At 42.3% G+C, this 23,525-nt stretch overlaps 1 protein-coding gene across 1 annotated transcript; it reads left to right on the top strand.

Annotated features, from left to right (window-relative positions):
- LOC116371486 (uncharacterized) lies at window positions 1-23,182 on the top strand. The gene is made up of 9 exons (XM_031820387.1): window positions 1-65; window positions 5,076-5,256; window positions 10,379-10,857; window positions 10,957-11,119; window positions 17,516-17,809; window positions 18,395-19,378; window positions 19,543-19,688; window positions 21,047-21,221; window positions 21,418-23,182. The coding sequence occupies exons 2-9, from the start codon at window positions 5,094-5,096 to the stop codon at window positions 21,699-21,701; spliced, it is 2,688 nt and encodes an 895-aa protein (XP_031676247.1). The 5' UTR covers window positions 1-65; window positions 5,076-5,093; the 3' UTR covers window positions 21,702-23,182.
- The last annotated feature ends 343 nt before the right edge of the window (window positions 23,183-23,525 follow it).

The raw sequence follows: 23,525 nt of genomic DNA, 5'->3' as shown, positions 1-23,525 counted from the left end.
TAGGCCTCATACGGATCTACACGGAAACCAGAAGAAAGAGATTTACATTTATTGTAAAACACCAGGTACTGTGATTTCTTTATGTGCTTTTTTGTGATCTAGTCTGTCTTTACTAAACAAGTTAGATCTAGTCTGTCTTTACTAAACAAGTTAGATCTAGTCTGTCTTTACTAAACAAGTTAGATCTAGTCTGTCTTTACTAAACAAGTTAGATCTAGTCTGTCTTTACTAAACAAGTTAGATCTAGTCTGTCTTTACTAAACAAGTTAGATCTAGTCTGTCTTTACTAAACAAGTTAGATCTAGTCTGTCTTTACTAAACAAGTTAGATCTAGTCTGTCTTTACTAAACAAGTTAGATCTAGTCTGTCTTTACTAAACAAGTTCGATCTAGTCTGTCTTTACTAAACAAGTTAGATCTAGTCTGTCCTTACTAAACAAGTTCGATCTAGTCTGTCTTTACTAAACAAGTTCGATCTAGTCTGTCTTTACTAAACAAGTTAGATCTAGTCTGTCTTTACTAAACAAGTTAGATCTAGTCTGTCTTTACTAAACAAGTTAGATCTAGTCTGTCTTTACTAAACAAGTTAGATCTAGTCTGTCTTTACTAAACAAGTTAGATCTAGTCTGTCTTTACTAAACAAGTTAGATCTAGTCTGTCTTTACTAAACAAGTTAGATCTAGTCTGTCTTTACTAAACAAGTTAGATCTAGTCTGTCTTTACTAAACAAGTTAGATCTAGTCTGTCTTTACTAAACAAGTTAGATCTAGTCTGTCTTTAATAAACAAGTTAGATCTAGTCTGTCTTTACTAAACAAGTTAGATCTAGTCTGTCTTTACTAAACAAGTTAGATCTAGTCTGTCTTTAATAAACAAGTTAGATCTAGTCTGTCTTTACTAAACAAGTTAGATCTAGTCTGTCTTTACTAAACAAGTTAGATCTAGTCTGTCTTTACTAAACAAGTTAGGTCTAGTCTGTCTTTACTAAACAAGTTAGATCTAGTCTGTCTTTACTAAACAAGTTAGATCTAGTCTGTCTTTACTAAACAAGTTAGATCTAGTCTGTCTTTACTAAACAAGTTAGATCTAGTCTGTCTTTACTAAACAAGTTAGATCTAGTCTGTCTTTACTAAACAAGTTAGATCTAGTCTGTCTTTACTAAACAAGTTAGATCTAGTCTGACCTTACTAAACAAGTTCGATCTAGTCTGTCTTTACTAAACAAGTTAGATCTTGTCTGTCTTTACTAAACAAGTTAGATCTAGTCTGTCTTTACTAAACAAGTTAGATCTAGTCTGTCTTTAATAAACAAGTTCGATCTAGTCTGTCTTTACTAAACAAGTTAGATCTAGTCTGTCTTTACTAAACAAGTTAGATCTAGTCTGTCCTTACTAAACAAGTTAGATCTAGTCTGTCTTTACTAAACAAGTTAGATCTAGTCTGTCTTTACTAAACAAGTTAGATCTAGTCTGTCTTTACTAAACAAGTTAGATCTAGTCTGTCCTTACTAAACAAGTTAGATCTAGTCTGTCTTTACTAAACAAGTAAGATCTAGTCTGTCTTTACTAAACAAGTTCGATCTAGTCTGTCTTTACTAAACAAGTTAGATCTAGTCTGACCTTACTAAACAAGTTCGATCTAGTCTGTCTTTACTAAACAAGTTCGATCTAGTCTGACCTTACTAAACAAGTTCGATCTAGTCTGTCTTTAATAAACAAGTTCGATCTAGTCTGTCTTTACTAAACAAGTTCGATCTAGTCTGTCTTTACTAAACAAGTTAGATCTAGTCTGTCTTTACTAAACAAGTTCGATCTAGTCTGACCTTACTAAACAAGTTCGATCTAGTCTGTCTTTACTAAACAAGTTCGATCTAGTCTGTCCTTACTAAACAAGTTCGATCTAGTCTGTCCTTACTAAACAAGTTAGATCTAGTCTGTCCTTACTAAACAAGTTAGATCTAGTCTGTCCTTACTAAACAAGTTCAATCTAGTCTGTCCTTACTAAACAAGTTAGATCTAGTCTGTCCTTACTAAACAAGTTCGATCTAGTCTGTCTTTACTAAACAAGTTAGATCTAGTCTGTCCTTACTAAACAAGTTAGATCTAGTCTGTCCTTACAAAACAAGTTCGATCTAGTCTGACCTTACTAAACAAGTTCGATCTAGTCTGTCTTTACTAAACAAGTTCGATCTAGTCTGTCTTTACTAAACAAGTTCGATCTAGTCTGACCTTACTAAACAAGTTCGATCTAGTCTGTCTTTACTAAACAAGTTCGATCTAGTCTGTCTTTACTAAACAAGTTCGATCTAGTCTGTCCTTACTAAACAAGTTCGATCTAGTCTGTCTTTACTAAACAAGTTCGATCTAGTCTGTCTTTACTAAACAAGTTCGATCTAGTCTGTCCTTACAAAACAAGTTAGATCTAGTCTGTCTTTACTAAACAAGTTCGATCTAGTCTGTCTTTACTAAACAAGTTCGATCTAGTCTGTCCTTACAAAACAAGTTAGATCTAGTCTGTCTTTACTAAACAAGTTCGATCTAGTCTGTCTTTACTAAACAAGTTCGATCTAGTCTGTCCTTACAAAACAAGTTCGATCTAGTCTGTCCTTACTAAACAAGTTTGATCTAGTCTGTCCTTACTAAACAAGTTAGATCTAGTCTGTCTTTACTAAACAAGTTCGATCTAGTCTGTCCTTACAAAACAAGTTAGATCTAGTCTGTCTTTACTAAACAAGTTCGATCTAGTCTGTCCTTACTAAACAAGTTTGATCTAGTCTGTCCTTACTAAACAAGTTAGATCTAGTCTGTGTTGTATATTTTTGTAGGTTTGCTCTCTAGGAAGGAATATGCCCGAATCTAGCTCACAATTAACAACTTGATACTTTATTTGATCTAATTTGAGTTTATTGTTTATGTTCAGATACACCAACAGTTACTAACAAGGACATGATTCAAAATCAATTATACATACACTACCGGTCAAAAGTTTTAGAACACCTACTCACTCAAGGGTTTTTCTTTATTTTTACTATTTTCTACATTGTTGAACAATAATGAAGACATCAAAACTATGAAATAACCCATATGGAAACATGTAGTAACCAAAAAAGTGTTAAATAAATCTAAATATATTTTACATTCTTCAAAGTAGCCACCCTTTGCCTTTTATTGAACTAGGCAAGTCAGTTCAATTATGGCTAGCGGAACGTTTCGACAACATCCGGTGAAATTGCAGAGCGCAATTTTTTTATATTTTTTTATTATAAATATTTAACTTTCATACATTCACAAGTGCAATACACCAAATTAAAGCTTATCCAGCCACCGTGTCAGATTTCAAAAAGGCTTAATGGTGAAAGCAAATCGTGCGATTGTCTAAGGACAGCACCCCATCAAACAAACACATGACAATCATATTTAAACCCCCCAGGCGCGACACAAAACTCAGAAATAACGCTATAATTCATGCCTTACCTTTGAAGATTTTCTTCTGTTGGCACTCTAATATGTCCCATAAACATCACAAATGATCCTTTTGTTCGATTAATTCCGTCGTTATATATCGACAAAATGTCCATTTATTTGGCGCGTTTGATTCAGAAAAACATTGGTTCCAGCTCGCCCAACATGACTACAAAATATTTAATAAGTTACCTGTAATCTTGATCCAAACATTTCAAACAACTTTCATAATCCAACTTTAGATATTTTAAACCGTAAATAATCGATCAAATTTTAGACGGGATAAGCTGGGTTGCAGGGTAGCCTAGTGGTTAGAGTGTTGGACTATGAACTGAAAGGTTGCAAGTTCAAATCTGTCGTTCTGCCCCTGAACAGGCAGTTAACCCACTGTTCCTAGGCTGTCATTGAAAATAAGAATTTGTTCTTAACTGACTTGCCTAGTTAAAATAAAAAATAACTGTGCTCAATACCGGATGAAAACAAAGTGAAGCACGTTCCAGGTTGCGTGCACCAAAACATTAGAGTGCACCTGGAGTGACACATGGAAATAACAGGGCTACTTCTTCATTTCTCAAAGGAAAAACATCAACCAATTTCTAAAGACTGTTGACATCTAGTGGAAACCATAGGAACTGCAACCGCGTGCCCAAAGGCCTCAAATCTAGATTCACATAGAAACCCTGGGTTTCACCTGCCAAATAAGTTTGGTTATACTCACAGACATAATTTTAACAGTTTTGGAAACATTAGAGTGTTTTCTATCCAAATCTACCAACTATTCGCATATCCTAGCTTCTGGGCCTGAGTAGCAGGCAGTTTACTTTGGGCACGCTTTTCATCCAGACGTGAAAATACCGCCCCCTAGTCCGAAGAGGTTTTAAGAACAAATTCTTGTTTACATTAATGGCCTACCCTGGCCAAACCCAGATGACACTGGGCCAATTGTGCACTGCCCTATGGGACTCCCCATCACTGCTGGATGTGATTCAGATGGATTCGAACCAAGGACTGTAATGACACCTCTTGCACTGAGATTCAGTGCCTTAGACAGCTGCACGGCTCAGGAGCCTGACTTGATGACAGCTTTGCACACTCTTGGCATTACAAAACAACATCATTTCACTTTGACATTATGGGGTTTTGTGCTTAAGCCAGTGACACAAAATCTACATTTTTATATATATTTTTAAACTGTAACACAACAAAATGTGGAAAACGTCAAGGGGTGTGAATACTTTCTGAAGGCACTGTACATGTCAGTAGTTACGAGCAAACTATATGAAAGGCTATATTATGTTGATAAAATTTGATTTGTATAATGTATGCCTTAAAGGTGGAATACTTAATGGTGAAACTGCCATGTTCATTTGTGGTAATACAACATACACTACCGAACTTACTTCAAACAACCAACACTGCTTCTTCCCTCAGATGTCAATGCATCACGGGACATTATAGAACAGCAGAGTGTGTAGTGTTTTTGTTTCACCACGTTACCATGACGCTCCTCACCTCCACTTGATCAACAAAATCAAAAACAATAACAACGTAGGTGGGGGCGGACAGTGGCGCGGCTTCCATATTTTATTGATCTTAATTGTTCTCCTCATTCGTCAGATCAATATTCCCTGTTCTATGAGAGCAATGACCAGGTCAGAGAATATCCCTCTGGAGGAGGAGATGGTGAGCATCCTGGATCAATGCGGACCAGCTCTGACATATGTCCTACATAGCAAGTTTGGATGTACTGCTGTGCTCCATGGTGTTGATGCCGGTGCAATGAAGTTCAAGAAGCCAGGTGAGGAAAGGTTTTCTACCCAGCTGTCAAAGGACCTCAACAGTAAAAAGACAGTGAAAAATAACAGTAGCAAGGCCACATGCAGACACCGGTTAGTCGGCTGATTGAGGTAGTATGTAGATCTGGTTAAAGTGACTATGCATATATGATGAACAGAGAGTAGCAGTAGCGTAAAATAGGGGTTGGCAGGTGGTGGCTGGGACACAATGGAGATAGCCCAGTTAGTCAGTATGCGGGAGCACTGGTTTGTCGGGCCAATTGAGGTAGTATGTACATGAATGTATAGTTAAAGTGACTATGCATATATGATAAACAGAGAGTAGCAGCAGTGTAAAAGAGGGGTTGGGGGAGGCACACAATGCAAATAGTCCGGGTAACCATTTGGTTACCTGTTCAGGAGTCTTATGGCTTGGGGGTAAAAACTGTCGAGAAGCCTTTTTGTCCTAGACTTGGCACTCCGGTACCGCTTGCCATGCGGTAGTAGAGAGAAGGTAGCTGGGGTCTTATACAATCTTTTGGACCGCCTGGTGTAGAGGTTCTGGATGGCAGGCAGCTTGGCCCCAGTGATGTACTGGGCCGTACGCACTACCCTCTGTAGTGCCTTGCGGTCAGAGGCCCAGCAATTGCCTGATACAGGCAGTGATACAACTTGTCAGGATGCTCTCAATGTTGCAGCTGTAGATCCTTTTGAGGATCTGAGGACTCAAGCCAAATCTTTTTAGTTTCCTGATGGGGAATAGGCTTTGACGTGCTCTCTTCACGACTGTCTTGGTGTGTTTGGACCATTCTAGTTTGTTGGTAATGCTCTCAATCTGCTCCACTACAGCCCCGTCGATGAGAATGTGGGCGTGCTCGGTCCTCCTTTTCCTGTAGTCCACAATCATCTCCTTAGTCTTGGTTATGTTGAGGGATAGGTTGTTATTCTGGCACCACCCGGCCAGGTCTCTGACCTCCTCCCTATCGGCTGTCTCGTTGTTGTCGGTGACCAGGCCTACCGCTGTTGTGTCGTCTGCAAACTTCATGATGGTGTTGGAGTTGTGCCTGGCCATGGGTGAACAGGGAGTACAGGAGGGGACTGAGCACGCACCCCTGGGGAGCTCCAGCGTTGAGGATCAGTGTGGCAGATGTGTTGCTACCTACCCTTACCACCTGGGGGCGGCTCATCAGGAAGTCCAAGATTCAGTTGCAGAGGGAGGTGTTTAGTCCCAGGATCCTTAGCTTAGTGATGAGCTTTGTGGGCACTAGGGTGTTGAACGCTGAACTGTAGTCAATGAATAGCATTCTCAAATAGGTGTTCCTCTTGTCCAGGTAGGAAAGGATAGTGTGGAGTGAAATAGAGATTGCATCATCTGTGGATCTGTTTGGGTGGTATGCAAATTGGAGTGGGTCTAGGGTTTCTGGGATAATGGTGTTGATGTGAGCCATTACCAGCCATTCAAAGAACTTTGGACGTGAGTGCTACGGGTATGTAGTCATTTAGGCAGGTTGCCTTCGTGTTCTTGGGCACAGGGACACTGGTGGTCTGCTAGAAACATGTTGGTATTACAGACTCAGTCAGGGACATGTTGAAAATGTCAGTGAAGACACCTGCCAGTTAGTCAGCACATGCCCGGAGCACACGTCCTGGTAATCCGTCTGGCCCCGCAGCCTTGTGAATGTTGACCTGTTTAAAGGTCTTACTCACACTGGCTACAGAGAGCGTGATCACACAGTTGTCCTGAACAGCTGATGCTCTCATGCATGCCTCAGTGTTGCTTGCATCGAAGAGAGCATAGAAGTGATTTAGCTCGTCTGGTAGGCTCGTGTCACTGGGCAGCTCGCGGCTGTGCTTCCCTTTGTAGCCTGTAATAGTTTGCAGGCCCTGCCACATAAGACAAGCTTCGGAGCCGGTGTGGTATGGTTCAATCTTAGCCCTGTATTGACGCTTTTCCTGTTTGATGATTCGTCGCAGGACATAGCAGGATTTCTTATAAGCTTCGGGCTTAGAGTCCCGCACCTTGAAAGCGATAGCTCTACCCTTTAGCTCAGTGCGAATGTTGCCTGTAAATCATGGCTTCTGGTTGGGGTATGTACGTACAGTCACTGTGGGGACGACGTCCTCGATGCACTTATTGATACAGCCAACAACTGATGTGGTGTATTCCTCAACGTCATCGGGAGAATCCCGGAACATGTTCCAGTCTGTGATAGCAAAATAGTCCTGTAGTTTAGCATCTGCTTCATCTGACCACGTTTTATACACCGAGTCATTGGTGCTTCCTGCTTTAATGTTTGCTTGTAAGCAGGAATCAGGATATAGATGTGGTCAGATTTACCAAATGGAGGGCGAGCGAGAGATTTGTACGCGAATCTGTGTGTGGAGTAAAGGTGATCTAGATTTGTTTTCCTCTGGTTGCACATTTAACATGTTGATATAAATGAGGTAAAACTGATTTAAGTTTCCCGGCATTAAGGTCTCTGGCCACTAGGAGCGCCGCCTCTGGGTGAGTTGTTTCCTGTTAGCTTATTTCTTTATACAGCTGGCTGAGTGCGGTCTTAGTGCCAGCTGCGGTGGTAAATAAACAGCCACGAAAAGTATAGCTGAGAACTCTCTAGGCAAGTAGTGGGGTCTGCAATTTATCACAAGATACTCTACTTCAGGCGAGCAAAATCTAGGGACTTCCTTAGATTTCGTGCACCAGCTGTTGTTTACAAATATGCACAGACCCCCCCTCATCTTATCGGATTGTGCTGTTCTATCTTACCGCTGCAGCGATTCCGTGAAACATAAGATATTACAGTTTTTGATGTCCCTTTGGAATGATATTCGTGATCGTACCTTGTTTAATTTATTGTCCAATGATTGCACTTTGGCGAGTAATATTGACGGTAACGGGCAGCTTTCCCACTCGCCTTCTGCGGGTCCGTACGAGGCATCCCGCTCTGTGGCCTCTGTACCTGCGTCTCTTCTTCTAGCAAATAACTGGGATGTTGGCCTTGTCGGGTGTTCGGAGAATGTCCTGTGCGTCCTGCTTGTTGAAGAAAAATTATTTGTCTAATCCGAGGTGAGTGATCGCTGTCCTGATATCGAGAAGCTCTTAGTCTAATCCGAGGTGAGTGATCGCTGTCCTGATATCCAGAAGCTCTTTGTCTAATCTGAGGTGAGTGATCTCTGTCCTGATATCCAGAAGCTCCTTCTCTAATCCGAGGTGAGTGATCGCTGTCCTGATATCCAGAAGCTCTTTGTCTAATCCGAGGTGAGTGATCGCTGTCCTGATATCCAGAAGATCTTTGTCTAATCCAAGGTGAGTGATCGCTGTCCTGATATTCAGAAGCTCTTTGTCTAATCCGAGGTGAGTGATCGCTGTCCTGATATCCAGAAGCTCTTTGTCTAATCCGAGGTGAGTGATCGCTGTCCTGATATCCAGAAGCTCTTTGTCTAATCTGAGGTGAGTGATCTCTGTCCTGATATCCAGAAGCTCTTTGTCTAATCCGAGGTGAGTGATCGCTGTCCTGATATCCAGAAGCTCTTTGTCTAATCTGAGGTGAGTGATCTCTGTCCTGATATCCGGAAGCTCTTTGTCTAATCCGAGGTGAGTGATCGCTGTCCTGATATCCAGAAGCTCTTTGTCTAATCCGAGGTGAGTGATCGCTGTCCTGATATCCAGAAGCTCTTTGTCTAATCCGAGGTGAGTGATCGCTGTCCTGATATCCAGAAGATCTTTGTCTAATCCGAGGTGAGTGATCGCTGTCCTGATATCCAGAAGCTCTTTGTCTAATCCGAGGTGAGTGATCGCTGTCCTGATATCCAGAAGATCTTTGTCTAATCCGAGGTGAGTGATCGCTGTCCTGATATCCAGAAGCTCTTTGTCTAATCCGAGGTGAGTGATTGCTGTCCTGATATCCAGAAGCTCTTTGTCTAATCCGAGGTGAGTGATCGCTGTCCTGATATCCAGAAGATCTTTGTCTAATCCGAGGTGAGTGATCGCTGTCCTGATATTCAGAAGCTCTTTGTCTAATCCGAGGTGAGCGATCGCTGTCCTGATATCCAGAAGCTCTTTTTTGCCATAAAATACGGTTGCAGAAACATTATGTACAAAATAAGTTACAAATAACGCGAAAAAAACAAGTAATAGCACAATTGGTTGGGCGCCTGTAAAACTGCTGCCATTTCTTCCGGGGGCCATTTTAGATCTAGTTCTTAGTTCTTCCAACAGTGTAGTTCTGCCTCCTTTCAAGGTGAGATCCTGGTCAAAAGAAGTAGATGAAGAGGAACTCTTATTATCGTTGGTGTTTTATCAGAACACTTGCCATATATCTCACAGTATTTCCTACAGTATATCTCACAGTATTTCCTACAGTATATCTCACAGTATTTCCTACAGTATATCTCACAGTATTTCCTACAGTATATCTCACAGTATTTCCTACAGTATATCTCACAGTATTTCCTACAGTATATCTCACAGTATTTCCTACAGTATATCTCACAGTATTTCCTACAGTATATCTCACAGTATTTCCTACAGTATATCTCACAGTATTTCCTACAGTATATCTCACAGTATTTCCTACAGTATATCTCACAGTATTTCCTACAGTATATCTCACAGTATTTCCTACAGTATATCTCACAGTATTTCCTACAGTATATCTCACAGTATTTCCTACAGTATATCTCACAGTATTTCCTACAGTATATCTCACAGTATTTCCTACAGTATATCTCACAGTATTTCCTACAGTATATCTCACAGTATTTCCTACAGTATATCTCACAATATTTCCTACTGTATTTCCTATGGTATATCTCAGTATTTCTTACAGTATTTCCATCAGTATATCTCACAGTATATCTCACAGTATTTCCTACAGTATATCTCACAGTATTTCCTACAGTATATCTCACAGTATTTCCTACAGTATATCTCACAGTATTTCCTACAGTATATCTCACAGTATTTCCTACAGTATATCTCACAGTATTTCCTACAGTATATCTCACAGTATTTCCTACAGTATATCTCACAGTATTTTCCACAGTATTTCCTACAGTATTTCCTACATGATATCTCACAGTCTTTCTTACAGTATTTCCTACAGTATATCTCACAGTATTCTTCTTCTGTGTCTCATCTTTAAGTATTTAAGCACGAAACTGTCCATTCCGACTCCAGAGATGCAAGGAAAAGTGTTCCACCGTTTATTGAGCTCAGTGGGGCCTATCATGAGACATTGAGGGAGGCCAGACGCTGGTATTTGGATGCTTTGTACCCTGCCTCGAAGAATGTAATCACCATTCACAACAATTTCATCCAGCACTTTGGCCAGAGGGAGTTTGAAGAGCTTCTTTCCCTTCAGACCAAGAGGGAAGTTTCCATCGAGGAGAACTTTAAAGATGGCCGCTTTGGATTGACCATCCAGGGGGCTTCTAGAGGGTTCAAAGCTGCTGTGTTAGAGGTGGAAGCCCTGTGCTGCAAAGTCCAAGAGGATTTTGCAAAGGAAGAGTTGAGTTTAATGGGCCTGCAATCTCCCATCAGTTCCCCAAGGAAGCCTGTAGATGACAACAGTTCTGACTATAAAGAGAGACAGCAACATTTTGCCGGACTTCAAATTGTCAGGGTGAGTGTCACAGGAAACGATGGATAACATTAAAGTTGCAATCTGTGGTATTCCCTGCCTGATAATTCATCAAATATGTCCATGGCTGATGCGTTACAGGTTGAGAAGGTGGAGAACAAAGCTCTGAAGCAGGTCTTTGACCTTAGGAAGAGGCAGATGCAGGTGTCTACCTCTTCTCAGCGAATGTACCAACGCTTGCCTGTGCAATTCTGTGACCTGCTCAGCAGAGTGGGCTTTCAGATGGAGTTTACACCACCTGACGGTAAGAGAGGTTCAGAGTTTACACCACCTGATGGTTAGAGAGATTCAGAGTTTACACCACTTGATGGTTAGAGAGATTCAGATGGAGTTTACACCACCTGATGGTTAGAGAGATTCAGAGTTTACACCACCTGATGGTTAGAGAGATTCAGATGGAGTTTACACCACCTGATGGTTAGAGAGGTTCAGAGTTTACACCACCTGATGGTAAGAGAGATTCAGATGGAGTTTACACCACCTGATGGTTAGAGAGGTTCAGAGTTTACACCACCTGATGGTAAGAGAGATTCAGATGGAGTTTACACCACCTGATGGTTAGAGAGGTTCAGAGTTTACACCACCTGATGGTAAGAGAGGTTCAGAGTTTACACCACCTGATGGTTAGAGAGGTTCAGAGTTTACACCACCTGATGGTTAGAGAGATTCAGAGTTTACACCACCTGATGGTAAGAGAGGTTCAGAGTTTACACCACCTGATGGTAAGAGAGTTTCAGAGTTTACACCACCTGATGGTTAGAGAGATTCAGAGTTTACACCAGCTGATGGTTAGAGAGATTCAGATGGAGTTTACACCACCTGATGGTTAGAGAGGTTCAGAGTTTACACCACCTGATGGTAGGAGAGATTCAGATGGAGTTTACACCACCTGATGGTTAGAGAGGTTCAGAGTTTACACCACCTGATGGTAAGAGAGATTCAGATGGAGTTTACACCACCTAATGGTTAGAGAGGTTCAGAGTTTACACCACCTGATGGTAAGAGAGGTTCAGAGTTTACACCACCTGATGGTTAGAGAGGTTCAGAGTTTACACCACCTGATGGTTAGAGAGGTTCAGAGTTTACACCACCTGATGGTAGGAGAGGTTCAGAGTTTACACCACCTGATGTTAAGAGAGGGTCAGAGTTTACACCACCTGATGGTAAGAGAGGTTCAGAGTTTACACCACCTGATGGTAAGAGAGGTTCAGCGTTTACACCACCTGATGGTAAGAGAGGTTCAGAGTTTACACCACCTGATGGTAAGAGAGATTCAGAGTTTACACCACCTGATGGTAAGAGAGATTCAGATGGAGTTTACACCACCTGATGGTTAGAGAGATTCAGATGGAGTTTACACCACCTGATGGTTAGAGAGATTCAGATGGAGTTTACACCACCTGATGGTTAGAGAGATTCAGATGGAGTTTACACCACCTGATGTTAAGAGAGATTCAGATGGAGTTTACACCACCTGACAGTAAGAGAGATTCAGATGGAGTTTACACCACGTTTAGGAAGATTTTAACACATTTTAACCCCAACATTTGTTCATGGTTCCACCCTCTTTGTAAAAGCCTAGTTACTGTATGTTCTTGTTTCAACAGTCATTTTCTGAAGATTTTAAATTAAATTAAACGGGATTAGTGATTCATTTACAAGTGTCCCTCATTTTAAGGTCAACCCCTGTTACATGAATTGAACTCTCGTTTTAATATGGTGAAACTATTCCTATTCCATCCTTTTTTTTCAAAATAAACATTGAACATCAGGCTCTCGAGTGGTGCAGTGGTCTAAAGCACCGCATCTCAGTGCTAGAGGCTATATCACTACAGACCCTGGTTCAGGCTCTCGAGTGGTGCAGCTGTCTAAAGCACCGCATCTCAGTGCTAGAGGCGATATCACTACAGACCCTGGTTCAGGCTCTTGAGTGGTGCAGCTGTCTAAAGCACCGCATCTCAGTGCTAGAGGCTATATCACTACAGACCCTGGTTCAGGCTCTCGAGTGGTGCAGTGGTCTAAAGCACTGCATCTCAGTGCTAGAGGCGATATCACTACAGACCCTGGTTCAGGCTCTCGAGTGGTGCAGTGGTCTAAAGCACTGCATCTCAGTGCTAGAGGCGATATCACTACAGACCCTGGTTCAGGCTCGCGAGTGGTGCAGTGGTCTAAAGCACCTCATCTCAGTGCTAGAGGCTATATCACTACAGACCCTGATTCAGGCTCTCGAGTGGTGCAGTGGTCTAAAGCACCTCATCTCAGTGCTAAAGGCTATATCACTACAGACCCTGGTTCAGGCTCTCGAGTGGTGCAGTGGTCTAAAGCACCTCATCTCAGTGCTAGAGGGTATATCACTACAGACCCTGATTCAGGCTCTCGAGTGGTGCAGTGGTCTAAAGCACCGCATCTCAGTGCAACAGGCGATATCATTACAGACCCTGGTTCAGGCTCTCGAATGGTGCAGTGGTCTAAAGCACCTCATCTCAGTGCTAGAGGCTATATCACTACAGACCCTGATTCAGGCTCTCGAGTGGTGCAGTGGTCTAAAGCACCTCATCTCAGTGCTAGAGGCTATATCACTACAGACCCTGGTTCAGGCTCTCGAGTGGTGCAGTGGTCTAAAGCACCTCATCTCAGTGCTAGAGGCTATATCACTACAGACCCTGATTCAGGCTCTCGAGAGGTGCAGTGGTCTAAAGCACCTCATCTCAGTGCTAGAGGCTATATCACTACAGACCCTCGTTCAGGCTCTCGAGGGGTGCAGTGGTCTAAGACACCGCATCTCAGTGCTAGAGGCTATATCACTACAGACCCTGGTTCAGGCTCTCAAGTGGTGCAGTGGTCTAAGACACCGCATCTCAGTGCTAGAGGCGATATCACTACAGACCCTGGTTCAGTGGTCTAAGGCACCTCATCTCAGTGCTAGAGGCTATATCACTACAGTACCTGGTTCAGCGGTCTAAGGCACCTCATCTCAGTGCTAGAGGCTATATCACTACAGTACCTGGTTCAGCGGTCTAAGACACCGCATCTCAGTGCTAGAGGCTATATCACTACAGACCCTGGTTCAGGCTCTTGAGTGGTGCAGTGGTCTAAAGCACCGTATCTCAGTGCTAGAGGCTATATCACTACAGACACATTGGTTTGATTCCAGGCTGTTAGGGCAGCGCGCAATTGGCCCAGCGTCGTCTGAGTATGGCCGGTGTAGGCCGTCATTGTATAAAGAATTTGTTCTTAACTGACTTGCCTAGTTAAACAAAGGTTTAAAAAATGGTCAATCATAGTGTGAAAGCAGGTGAGCTGGTTCTACTCTTTTTGGTGATTTGTGGTGGAAAAATGTGCAAGTCGTGCATAACACTGCCACACCTTTTCCCCATAGATAGATAAGGCTAGGCATTGTTTTTGTGAAGCTTGCACTCAATTGACCCTCCCTGTTGCACACAACAAGCTTCCATTCCACATGACACAAAGGGACAATTTACGTCTGATTTAAGATGAAAACCTCCACCATGTTACCTATGTTACCATGTTACCTATGTTACCATGTTACCTATGTTACCATGTTACCTATGTTACCATGTTACCTATGTTACCATGTTACCATGTTACCCATGTTACCATGTTACCTATGTTACCATGTTACCAATGTTACCATGTTACCGTGTTACCCCTGTTACCATGTTACCATGTTACCATGTTACCTATGCTACCATGTTACCATGTTACCATGTTACCTATGTTACCATGTTACCTATGTTACCATGTTACCTATGTTACCATGTTACCAATGTTACCATGTTACCATGTTACCCCTGTTACCATGTTACCATGTTACCTATGCTACCATGTTACCACGTTACCATGTTACCTATGTTACCATGTTACCTATGTTACCATGTTACCATGTTACCTATGTTACCATGTTACCATGTTACCTATGTTACCATGTTGCCTATGTTACCATGTTACCATGTTACCTATGTTACCCCTGTTACCATGTTACCATGTTACCTATGTTACCCCTGTTACCATGTTACCATGTTACCTATGTTACCATGTTACCATGTTACCATGTTACCTATGTTACCATGTTACCATGTTACCTATGTTACCATGTTACCTATGTTACCATGTTACCCCTGTTACCATGTTACCTATGTTACCATGTTACCCCTGTTACCATGTTACCATGTTACCTATGTTACCATGTTACCATGTTACCTATGTTACCATGTTACCTATGTTACCATGTTACCTATGTTACCCCTGTTACCATGTTACCATGTTACCTATGTTACCCCTGTTACCATGTTACCTATGTTACCATGTTACCTATGTTACCATGTTACCTATGTTACCCCTGTTACCATGTTACCATGTTACCTATGTTACCTATGTTACCATGTTACCTATGTTACCTATGTTACCTATGTTACCATGTTACCTATGTTACCATGTTACCTATGTTACCCCTGTTACCATGTTACCATGTTACCTATGTTACCCCTGTTACCATGTTACCTATGTTACCTATGTTACCTATGTTACCTATGTTACCATGTTACCTATGTTACCTATGTTACCATGTTACCTATGTTACCATGTTACCTATGTTACCCCTGTTACCATGTTACCATGTTACCTATGTTACCCCTGTTACCATGTTACCTATGTTACCATGTTACCTATGTTACCATGTTACCTATGTTACCATGTTACCTATGTTACCATGTTACCTATGTTACCCCTGTTACCATGTTACCTATGTTACCTATGTTACCATGTTACCTATGTTACCATGTTACCTATGTTACCTATGTTACCATGTTACCTATGTTACCTATGTTACCTATGTTACCATGTTACCTATGTTACCATGTTACCTATGTTACCCCTGTTACCATGTTACCATGTTACCTATGTTACCCCTGTTACCATGTTACCTATGTTACCTATGTTACCTATGTTACCTATGTTACCTATGTTACCATGTTACCTATGTTACCTATGTTACCATGTTACCTATGTTACCATGTTACCTATGTTATCCCTGTTACCATGTTACCATGTTACCTATGTTACCCCTGTTACCATGTTACCTATGTTACCATGTTACCTATGTTACCATGTTACCTATGTTACCATGTTACCTATGTTACCATGTTATCTATGTTACCATGTTACCTATGTTACCCCTGTTACCATGTTACCTATGTTACCTATGTTACCATGTTACCTATGTTACCCCTGTTACCATGTTACCATGTTACCCCCTGCTACCATGTTACCATGTTACCTATGTTACCATGTTACCATGTTACCTATGTTACCATGTTACCCCTGTTACCATGTTACCATGTTACCTATGTTACCTATGTTACCATGTTACCATGTTACCATGTTACCTATGTTACCATGTTACCCCTGTTACCATGTTACCATGTTACCTATGTTACCTATGTTACCATGTTACCATGTTACCTATGTTACCATGTTACCTATGTTACCATGTTACCTATGTTACCATGTTACCATGTTACCTATGTTACCATGTTACCCCTGTTACCATGTTACCATGTTACCATGTTACCCCTGTTACCATGTTACCATGTTACCTATGTTACCTATGTTACCATGTTACCATGTTACCTATGTTACCATGTTACCATGTTACCTATGTTACCATGTTACCCCTGTTACCATGTTACCATGTTACCTATGTTACCTATGTTACCATGTTACCATGTTACCATGTTACCTATGTTACCATGTTACCCCTGTTACCATGTTACCATGTTACCTATGTTACCTATGTTACCATGTTACCATGTTACCTATGTTACCCCTGTTACCATGTTACCTATGTTACCATGTTACCTATGTTACCCCTGTTACCATGTTACCTATGTTACCATGTTACCTATGTTACCATGTTACCTATGTTACCTATGTTACCTATGTTACCATGTTACCTATGTTACCTATGTTACCTATGTTACCATGTTACCTATGTTACCCCTGTTACCATGTTACCTATGTTACCATGTTACCTATGTTACCCCTGTTACCATGTTACCTATGTTACCATGTTACCTATGTTACCATGTTACCTATGTTACCTATGTTACCTATGTTACCTATGTTACCATGTTACCTATGTTACCATGTTACCTATGTTACCATGTTACCTATGTTACCCCTGTTACCATGTTACCTATGTTACCATGTTACCTATGTTACCCCTGTTACCATGTTACCTATGTTACCATGTTACCTATGTTACCTATGTTACCATGTTACCTATGTTACCATGTTACCCCTGTTACCATGTTACCTATGTTACCATGTTACCTTAGAGGCACTTTAGTATTTGATTATTATTCAACGCCTTGAGATTGGAAAACACGTTTTTTTTTTAAATGACAGAATGCTAACACGAGGTGTAATAAATAGTTACACTAGCCGACATGTACTCTATCCGTGGGTCTACCGCAATCAGAATATACAGGGCGGCCACTTTCGCTAGTCCTTTTTCAAGCACATAACCTATTCCTGGTGTGTAGCTAGAATAACACAACAACCGTCACAAAATGTTTTTTTGTTGCCATGGAGTCCACCATTCATATGTTTACGTCCACAGAGCAAAATCTGGGAGAGGGGATCTACTTCAGCAGCAGTGTCCATGGAGCAGAGAGGCTGTGGAAGGGCTCAGCTGACCAGGAGTACCTGTACTTCATTGAGGCACAGGTGCTGACTGGCAAGTCAATTGTTGGCTGTCCAGGTCTCATCGTGCCACCTCCCTTTGCCAGAGACCCACTCACCTTGTATGACAGTGTGAAAGGAGGCGGAGACACCTGGGTCGTCTTCAATGGTCACCAGGCTCTACCTGAATATCTGATCACCTGCAATAAGCCTACATACGTAAAACCTCACGGTAAGATATTCTACATGACGTTCCACTTGACGTTCCACTTGACGTTCTACTTGACGTTCCACATGACGTTCCACATGACGTTCCACTTGACGTTCCACATGACGTTCCACTTGACATTCTACTTGACGTTCCACTTGACGTTCCACATGGCGTTCCACATGATGCTCCACATGACGTTCCACTTGACGTTCCACATGACGTTCCACTTGACGTTCTACTTGACGTTCCACATGACGTTCCACATGACGTTGCACATGACGTTTTACTTGACGTTCTACATGACGTTCCACATGACGTTCCACTTGACGTTCCACATGACGTTCCACATGGCGTTCCACATGATGTTCCACTTGACGTTCCACATGGCGTTCCACTTGACGTTCCACATGACGTTCCACTTGACGTTCCACATGACGTTTTACTTGACGTTCTACATGACGTTCCACATGTGGATGTTGATTAAGGCAGCTCCCTGCACCTCTCTGATTCAGAGGTGTTGGGTTAAATGTGAAAGACACATTTCAGTTGAAGGCATTCAGTTGTACAACTGACTAGGTATCCCCACCCTCCCTTTTATTCTCACAGCATTGTTCAACTGGGGTAAAGCTAAAAAGCCACAAAAGAATGAGGACATTGTCATCGAGGGCCTGGAAGTGGATCCGGCTGTCTTCCACGTTTCTTCCAAAGTGGATCGTTGGATCAAGGACCTGAACCTAAATGAACCAGAGAGCAGCAGCATCCCACAGGACGCTGTCTACCAGTCCAAATCCCACCGCCACCACATCCATGACATGAGAATCAAGGACCTGAACCTAAAGGAACCAGAGAGCAGCAGCATCCCACAGGACGCTGTCTACCAGTCCAAATCCCACCGCCACCACATCCATGACATGAGAATCAAGGACCTGAACCTAAAGGAACCAGAGAGCAGCAGCATCCCACACAACGCTGCCTACCAGTCCAAATCCCACCGCCACCACATCCATGACATGAGAATCAAGGACCTGAACCTAAAGGAACCAGAGAGCAGCAGCATCCCACAGGACGCTGTCTACCAGTCCAAATCCCACCGCCACCACATCCATGACATGAGAATCAAGGACCTGAACCTAAAGGAACCAGAGAGCAGCAGCATCCCACAGGACGCTGTCTACCAGTCCAAATCCCAAAGCCACCACATCCATGACATGAGAATCAAGGACCTGAACCTAAAGGAACCAGAGAGCAGCAGCATCCCACACAACGCTGCCTACCAGTCCAAATCCCACCGCCACCGCATCCTTGACATGAGAATCGAGGAGATGCTGAGGAAGGACAGGGACAAAAAGTCCTTCAACAGGAACATTACAGAGCCTAGCAACATGGTGGATTGGCAGCAGCAGCCAGGGGGACAGTCCCAGATATTCCACCCCATCCATAACTCCCATCTGCAGCAGGCGCTGGACAGGAAGCTGCCGCGCGTGGAGGTCTCTGCCTGGAGGAATATGAACACGTTCACCCTGCCTGACAGGGCTGCTAACAACACAAGTGGAAACAGTCCCAAAAGCAGACAAATCGACAAGTTAGCAGGTACAGGCTGGTTTATTCCATACAGAGTTCATTTGTTATTTTAACCTTAGTTTACAAGGGAATGCGAGCCCAGTTAGTGTTAGCATGATGGCTAAGTGTGACATGGTTTTCTTATGGAAAATGCTAACTGTTCACCAACTTAGTAATAACTGTGTTTGCTCTAGCTCAACCTATTGAGAGTCTCCCTCGACATTGGGATGCCATGCCAGCCAACACGTCCTGCCTGTCCTGCCTCATCCAGCCAGGAAGCCCAGAGCACAATGAAGTTTTACACCTGTTCAGAGCCACCTGCCCCAACAAAGTTATACAGGTAGGCTACCTGTTTTCCATTGTAGTTGGCTGTGTGAGTAATGGGTTGATTTGTTCAGGGTGACTCATCTGTTGGTCTCTAGCCTTCCTGACTAGGTTCTGGCCTTTCTAGGGAGTTTTTCCTAGCCACCGTGCTTCTACACCTGCATTGCTTGCTGTTTGGGATTTTAGGCTGGGTTTCTGTACAGCACTTTGTGACATCAACTGATGTAAAAAATCAAATCAAATCAAATCAACACACGGTCTCAATGGTGATAGCTGAGCTGACTACACTGACTGCGCTAGTGGCAGACTCCACTATGCTGGCAGGCTGGCTAACAGCCTGCACCCTATTTCATTGTGGAGCTAGAGGAGTCATATATAAAAATGACTTTATATATACATTTGATTAGAATTTGATTGAATTTGAGATCAGCCATATTAAATTGTTTGTTTATTAGAGACTTTGTGTGTTAGTGTCAGCGATTGGGTGCAGAGATGTAACGTAGTGAGGCGCAGGACACAGGTTTAGAGCAACAACAACAGAGTTTACTCGAAAAGTCAAGCAAAAATGACAACTAGGAACATACAACAACCACTAGCACATACAACAACCACTAGCACATACAACAACCACTAGCACATACAAGAACCACTAGCACATACAAGAACCACTAGCACATACAACAACCACTAGCACATACAACAACCACTAGCACATACAACAACCACTAGCACATACAACAACCACTAGCACATACAACAACCACTAGCACATACAACAACCACTAGCACATACAACAACCACTAGCACATACAACAACCACTAGCACATACAACAACCACTAGCACATACAACAACCACTAGCACATACAACAACCACTAGCACATACAACAACCACTAGCACATACAACAACCACTAGCACATACAACAACCACTAGCACATACAACAACCACTAAAGACACCAAAAAATCACGGACAGAACAGAAATGTATGCCAGAGGGTTAAATAAGGAACGTGATATGGGGATTGAAACCAGGTGTGTGATTAATACAGACAAAACTAAACGAAAATGAAACATGGATCGGTGGTGACTAGGAAGCCGGTGACGTCGACCGCCGAACAAGGAGAGGGACCGACTTCGGAGGAAGTCGTGACAGTTAGTATTTAGTTAAGCACTTAGAAATAATGAAGAGGCCCCTCAGCTCATCTACAGGTCAGCTAGGGGTCAGCTAGGGGTCAGCTAGCCAGATATTTGTTTCTCTGGATCTTTTTCAGCCCACAATAATAATCTAAGATGCATAGAAGGTATTCAGGATACATTTTAGAGTCTATTATTGGCTCGTATAAAGTGATTTTCCCTCAATTTATTTCAGATTGAGAGGATCCAGAACCCAACCCTGTGGAGGAGTCTCCAGATCAAGAAACACGACATGGAGCTCAGGAACGGTCACCAGAAGAATGAGAAGAGGCTCTTCCATGGAACATGCCACACAACCATAAATCACATCAACAACCATGGCTTCAATCGGAGCTTTGCTGGGAAAAATGGTGAGACAGATATGTATGTTCCATGGACAAGGTCCCAGATCTCTGCGTCCTGTCTTGCCAACTCCTATGGCTTATTGATAAAAGTTATATGTACAATTCTATTGCTCTTCATTTAAAACTTAGCTTGTGCTTCTCATTTACTCAGTCTTGTCTCTGCAATAGTCTAAAACCTAAGCATTTGTATCATTTTTTCCAGCTACAGCATTTGGAAACGGCACCTACTTTGCTGTTGGTGCCAGTTACTCTGCCAGCAGCACATACTCAAGACCGGATCGCCAGGGGCAGAAGTATATGTACCTCTGTCGAGTTCTGACTGGCGATTTCACTGCAGGACGACATGGGATGACAGTTCCTCCAGCTAAAAGCACCACAACTGTTGAACTCTACAACAGCGTGACAGACAACCCATCAGGACCATCTATGTTTGTCATTTTCCATGACAACCAGGCATATCCTGAGTACTTGATCACATTCTTCTAGACCCTGCGGAGAAAAGCAAAAGAAATGAAATGGATCTATTCACGGACCATAAAAACGATGGCACTTATTTTTATCATATTCTTGATCTTTTAGTGTGGTGTGGTTTTATTTAATTGTTTGGATACTTTTATAGCACTTATTTCGAGTTTTGCCTTTGTTTGATGGCACTATGGACCTTTCATTATTTTTTTTGGTACGTATTGGGCGGTTCACCTTGTAGACCCTAACCCTAACCCTAACCTGAATTCTAACCTTAACCCCTAGTTACCCCAATCCCTCACCCTAACACTGAGACCCTCATGCCTAACCTTACTTATTGAACTTAACCCTGACCCTGACCCTAACCCTGACTCTAACCCTAACCCCAACCCAACCTGAATTCTAACCTTAACCCCAAGTTACCCTAATTCCTCACCCTAACCCTGGGACCCCCATGCCTGAACCTAACCCTGAGACCTTCATGCCTAACCTTAAACCTTTAGACCCTCATATCTGACTTTAATCCAACCTTGACCTGTATTTTAACTCTGCTCCTTATGGTAACCCCAATCTGAATTTTGACCTTAACCTATAGCTTCCAAATCTTCAGCTTAATTTCTAACCCTAACCCTATTAATTTCTAACCCTAACCCTATGTCCCTATACCCCCACATCTAACTTGAATCCCTACACTCTCTATATCTATTTGAATCTCTACACTCTCTATATCTATTTGAATCTCTACACTCTCTATATCTATTTGAATCTCTACACTCTCTATATCTATTTGAATCTCTACACTCTCTATATCTATTTGAATCTCTACACTCTCTATATCTATTTGAATCTCTACACTCTCTATATCTATTTGAATCTCTACACTCTCTATATCTATTTTAATCTCTACACTCTCTATATCTATTTTAATCTCTACACTCTCTATATCTATTTGAATCTCTACACTCTCTATATCTATTTGAATCTCTACACTCTCTATATCTATTTGAATCTCTACACTCTCTATATCTATTTGAATCTCTACACTCTCTATATCTATTTGAATCTCTACACTCTCCATATCTATTTGAATCTTTAGACTTTTATATCGAACTCTTTCTTCTAGACCACCGCTCTGAATTTGGCACTTGGCCTTTCTTCTTAATTTAGATTTTCTGGCTTTTAACCTAAGCCTAACCCTAACCCTAACCCTTTTAACCTAAGCCTTACCCTAACCCTAACCCTAACCCTAACCCTTTTAACCTAAGCCTTATTCTAATGTCTGACTCTGGTCTTCTTCTTATAGCTTTTCTTAGTCATTTAAAGTATATAATACATAAGTCTTACCATTTATCCTAAAGGGGTTGCCTGTGCCAGTGCACACCAGATTCGTCTGCTACTCATTGAACCTAACCCTAGCCTCAACCCTAACCCTAACCCTAACCCCAACCCTAACCCTAGCCTCAACCACAAACCTAACCCTAGCCCTAGCCCTAGCCTCAACCCTAACCCTAATCCTAACCCCAACCCTAACCCTAGCCTCAACCACAAACCTAGCCCTAGCCCTAGCCTCAACCCTAACCCTAACCCTAACCCTAACCCTAACCCCAACCCTAACCCTAACACTAGCCCTAGCCCTAGCCTCAACCCTAACCCTAACCCTAACCCTAACCCTAGCCTCAACCACATCACTAACCCTAGCCGCAACCCTAACCCTCAACCCTAACCCTAACCCTAGCCTCAACCACATCACTAACCCTAGCCGCAACCCTAACCCTCAACCCTAACCCTAACCCTAACCCTAACCCTAACCATAGCCTTAACCCTAACCCTAACCCTAACCCTAGC

This window comes from Oncorhynchus kisutch, unplaced genomic scaffold (genome assembly GCF_002021735.2).
Source record: "Oncorhynchus kisutch isolate 150728-3 unplaced genomic scaffold, Okis_V2 scaffold3306, whole genome shotgun sequence".
In the NCBI taxonomy this organism is placed as follows: Eukaryota; Metazoa; Chordata; class Actinopteri; order Salmoniformes; family Salmonidae; genus Oncorhynchus; species Oncorhynchus kisutch.
Note: the sequence above shows the minus strand (reverse complement) of the source record. Positions and strands in the feature narration are given on the sequence as shown.

Bases quoted from the DNA above. Each gene is read 5' to 3' on its own strand.
- LOC116371486 (XM_031820387.1), top strand. From the start codon at position 5,094: ATGAGAGCAATGACCAGGTCAGAGAATATCCCTCTGGAGGAGGAGATG. The intron at 10,858-10,956 runs GTGAGTGTCACA...GATGCGTTACAG, and splicing joins CCGGACTTCAAATTGTCAGG to GTTGAGAAGGTGGAGAACAA. The intron at 21,222-21,417 runs GTGAGACAGATA...CATTTTTTCCAG, and splicing joins GAGCTTTGCTGGGAAAAATG to CTACAGCATTTGGAAACGGC.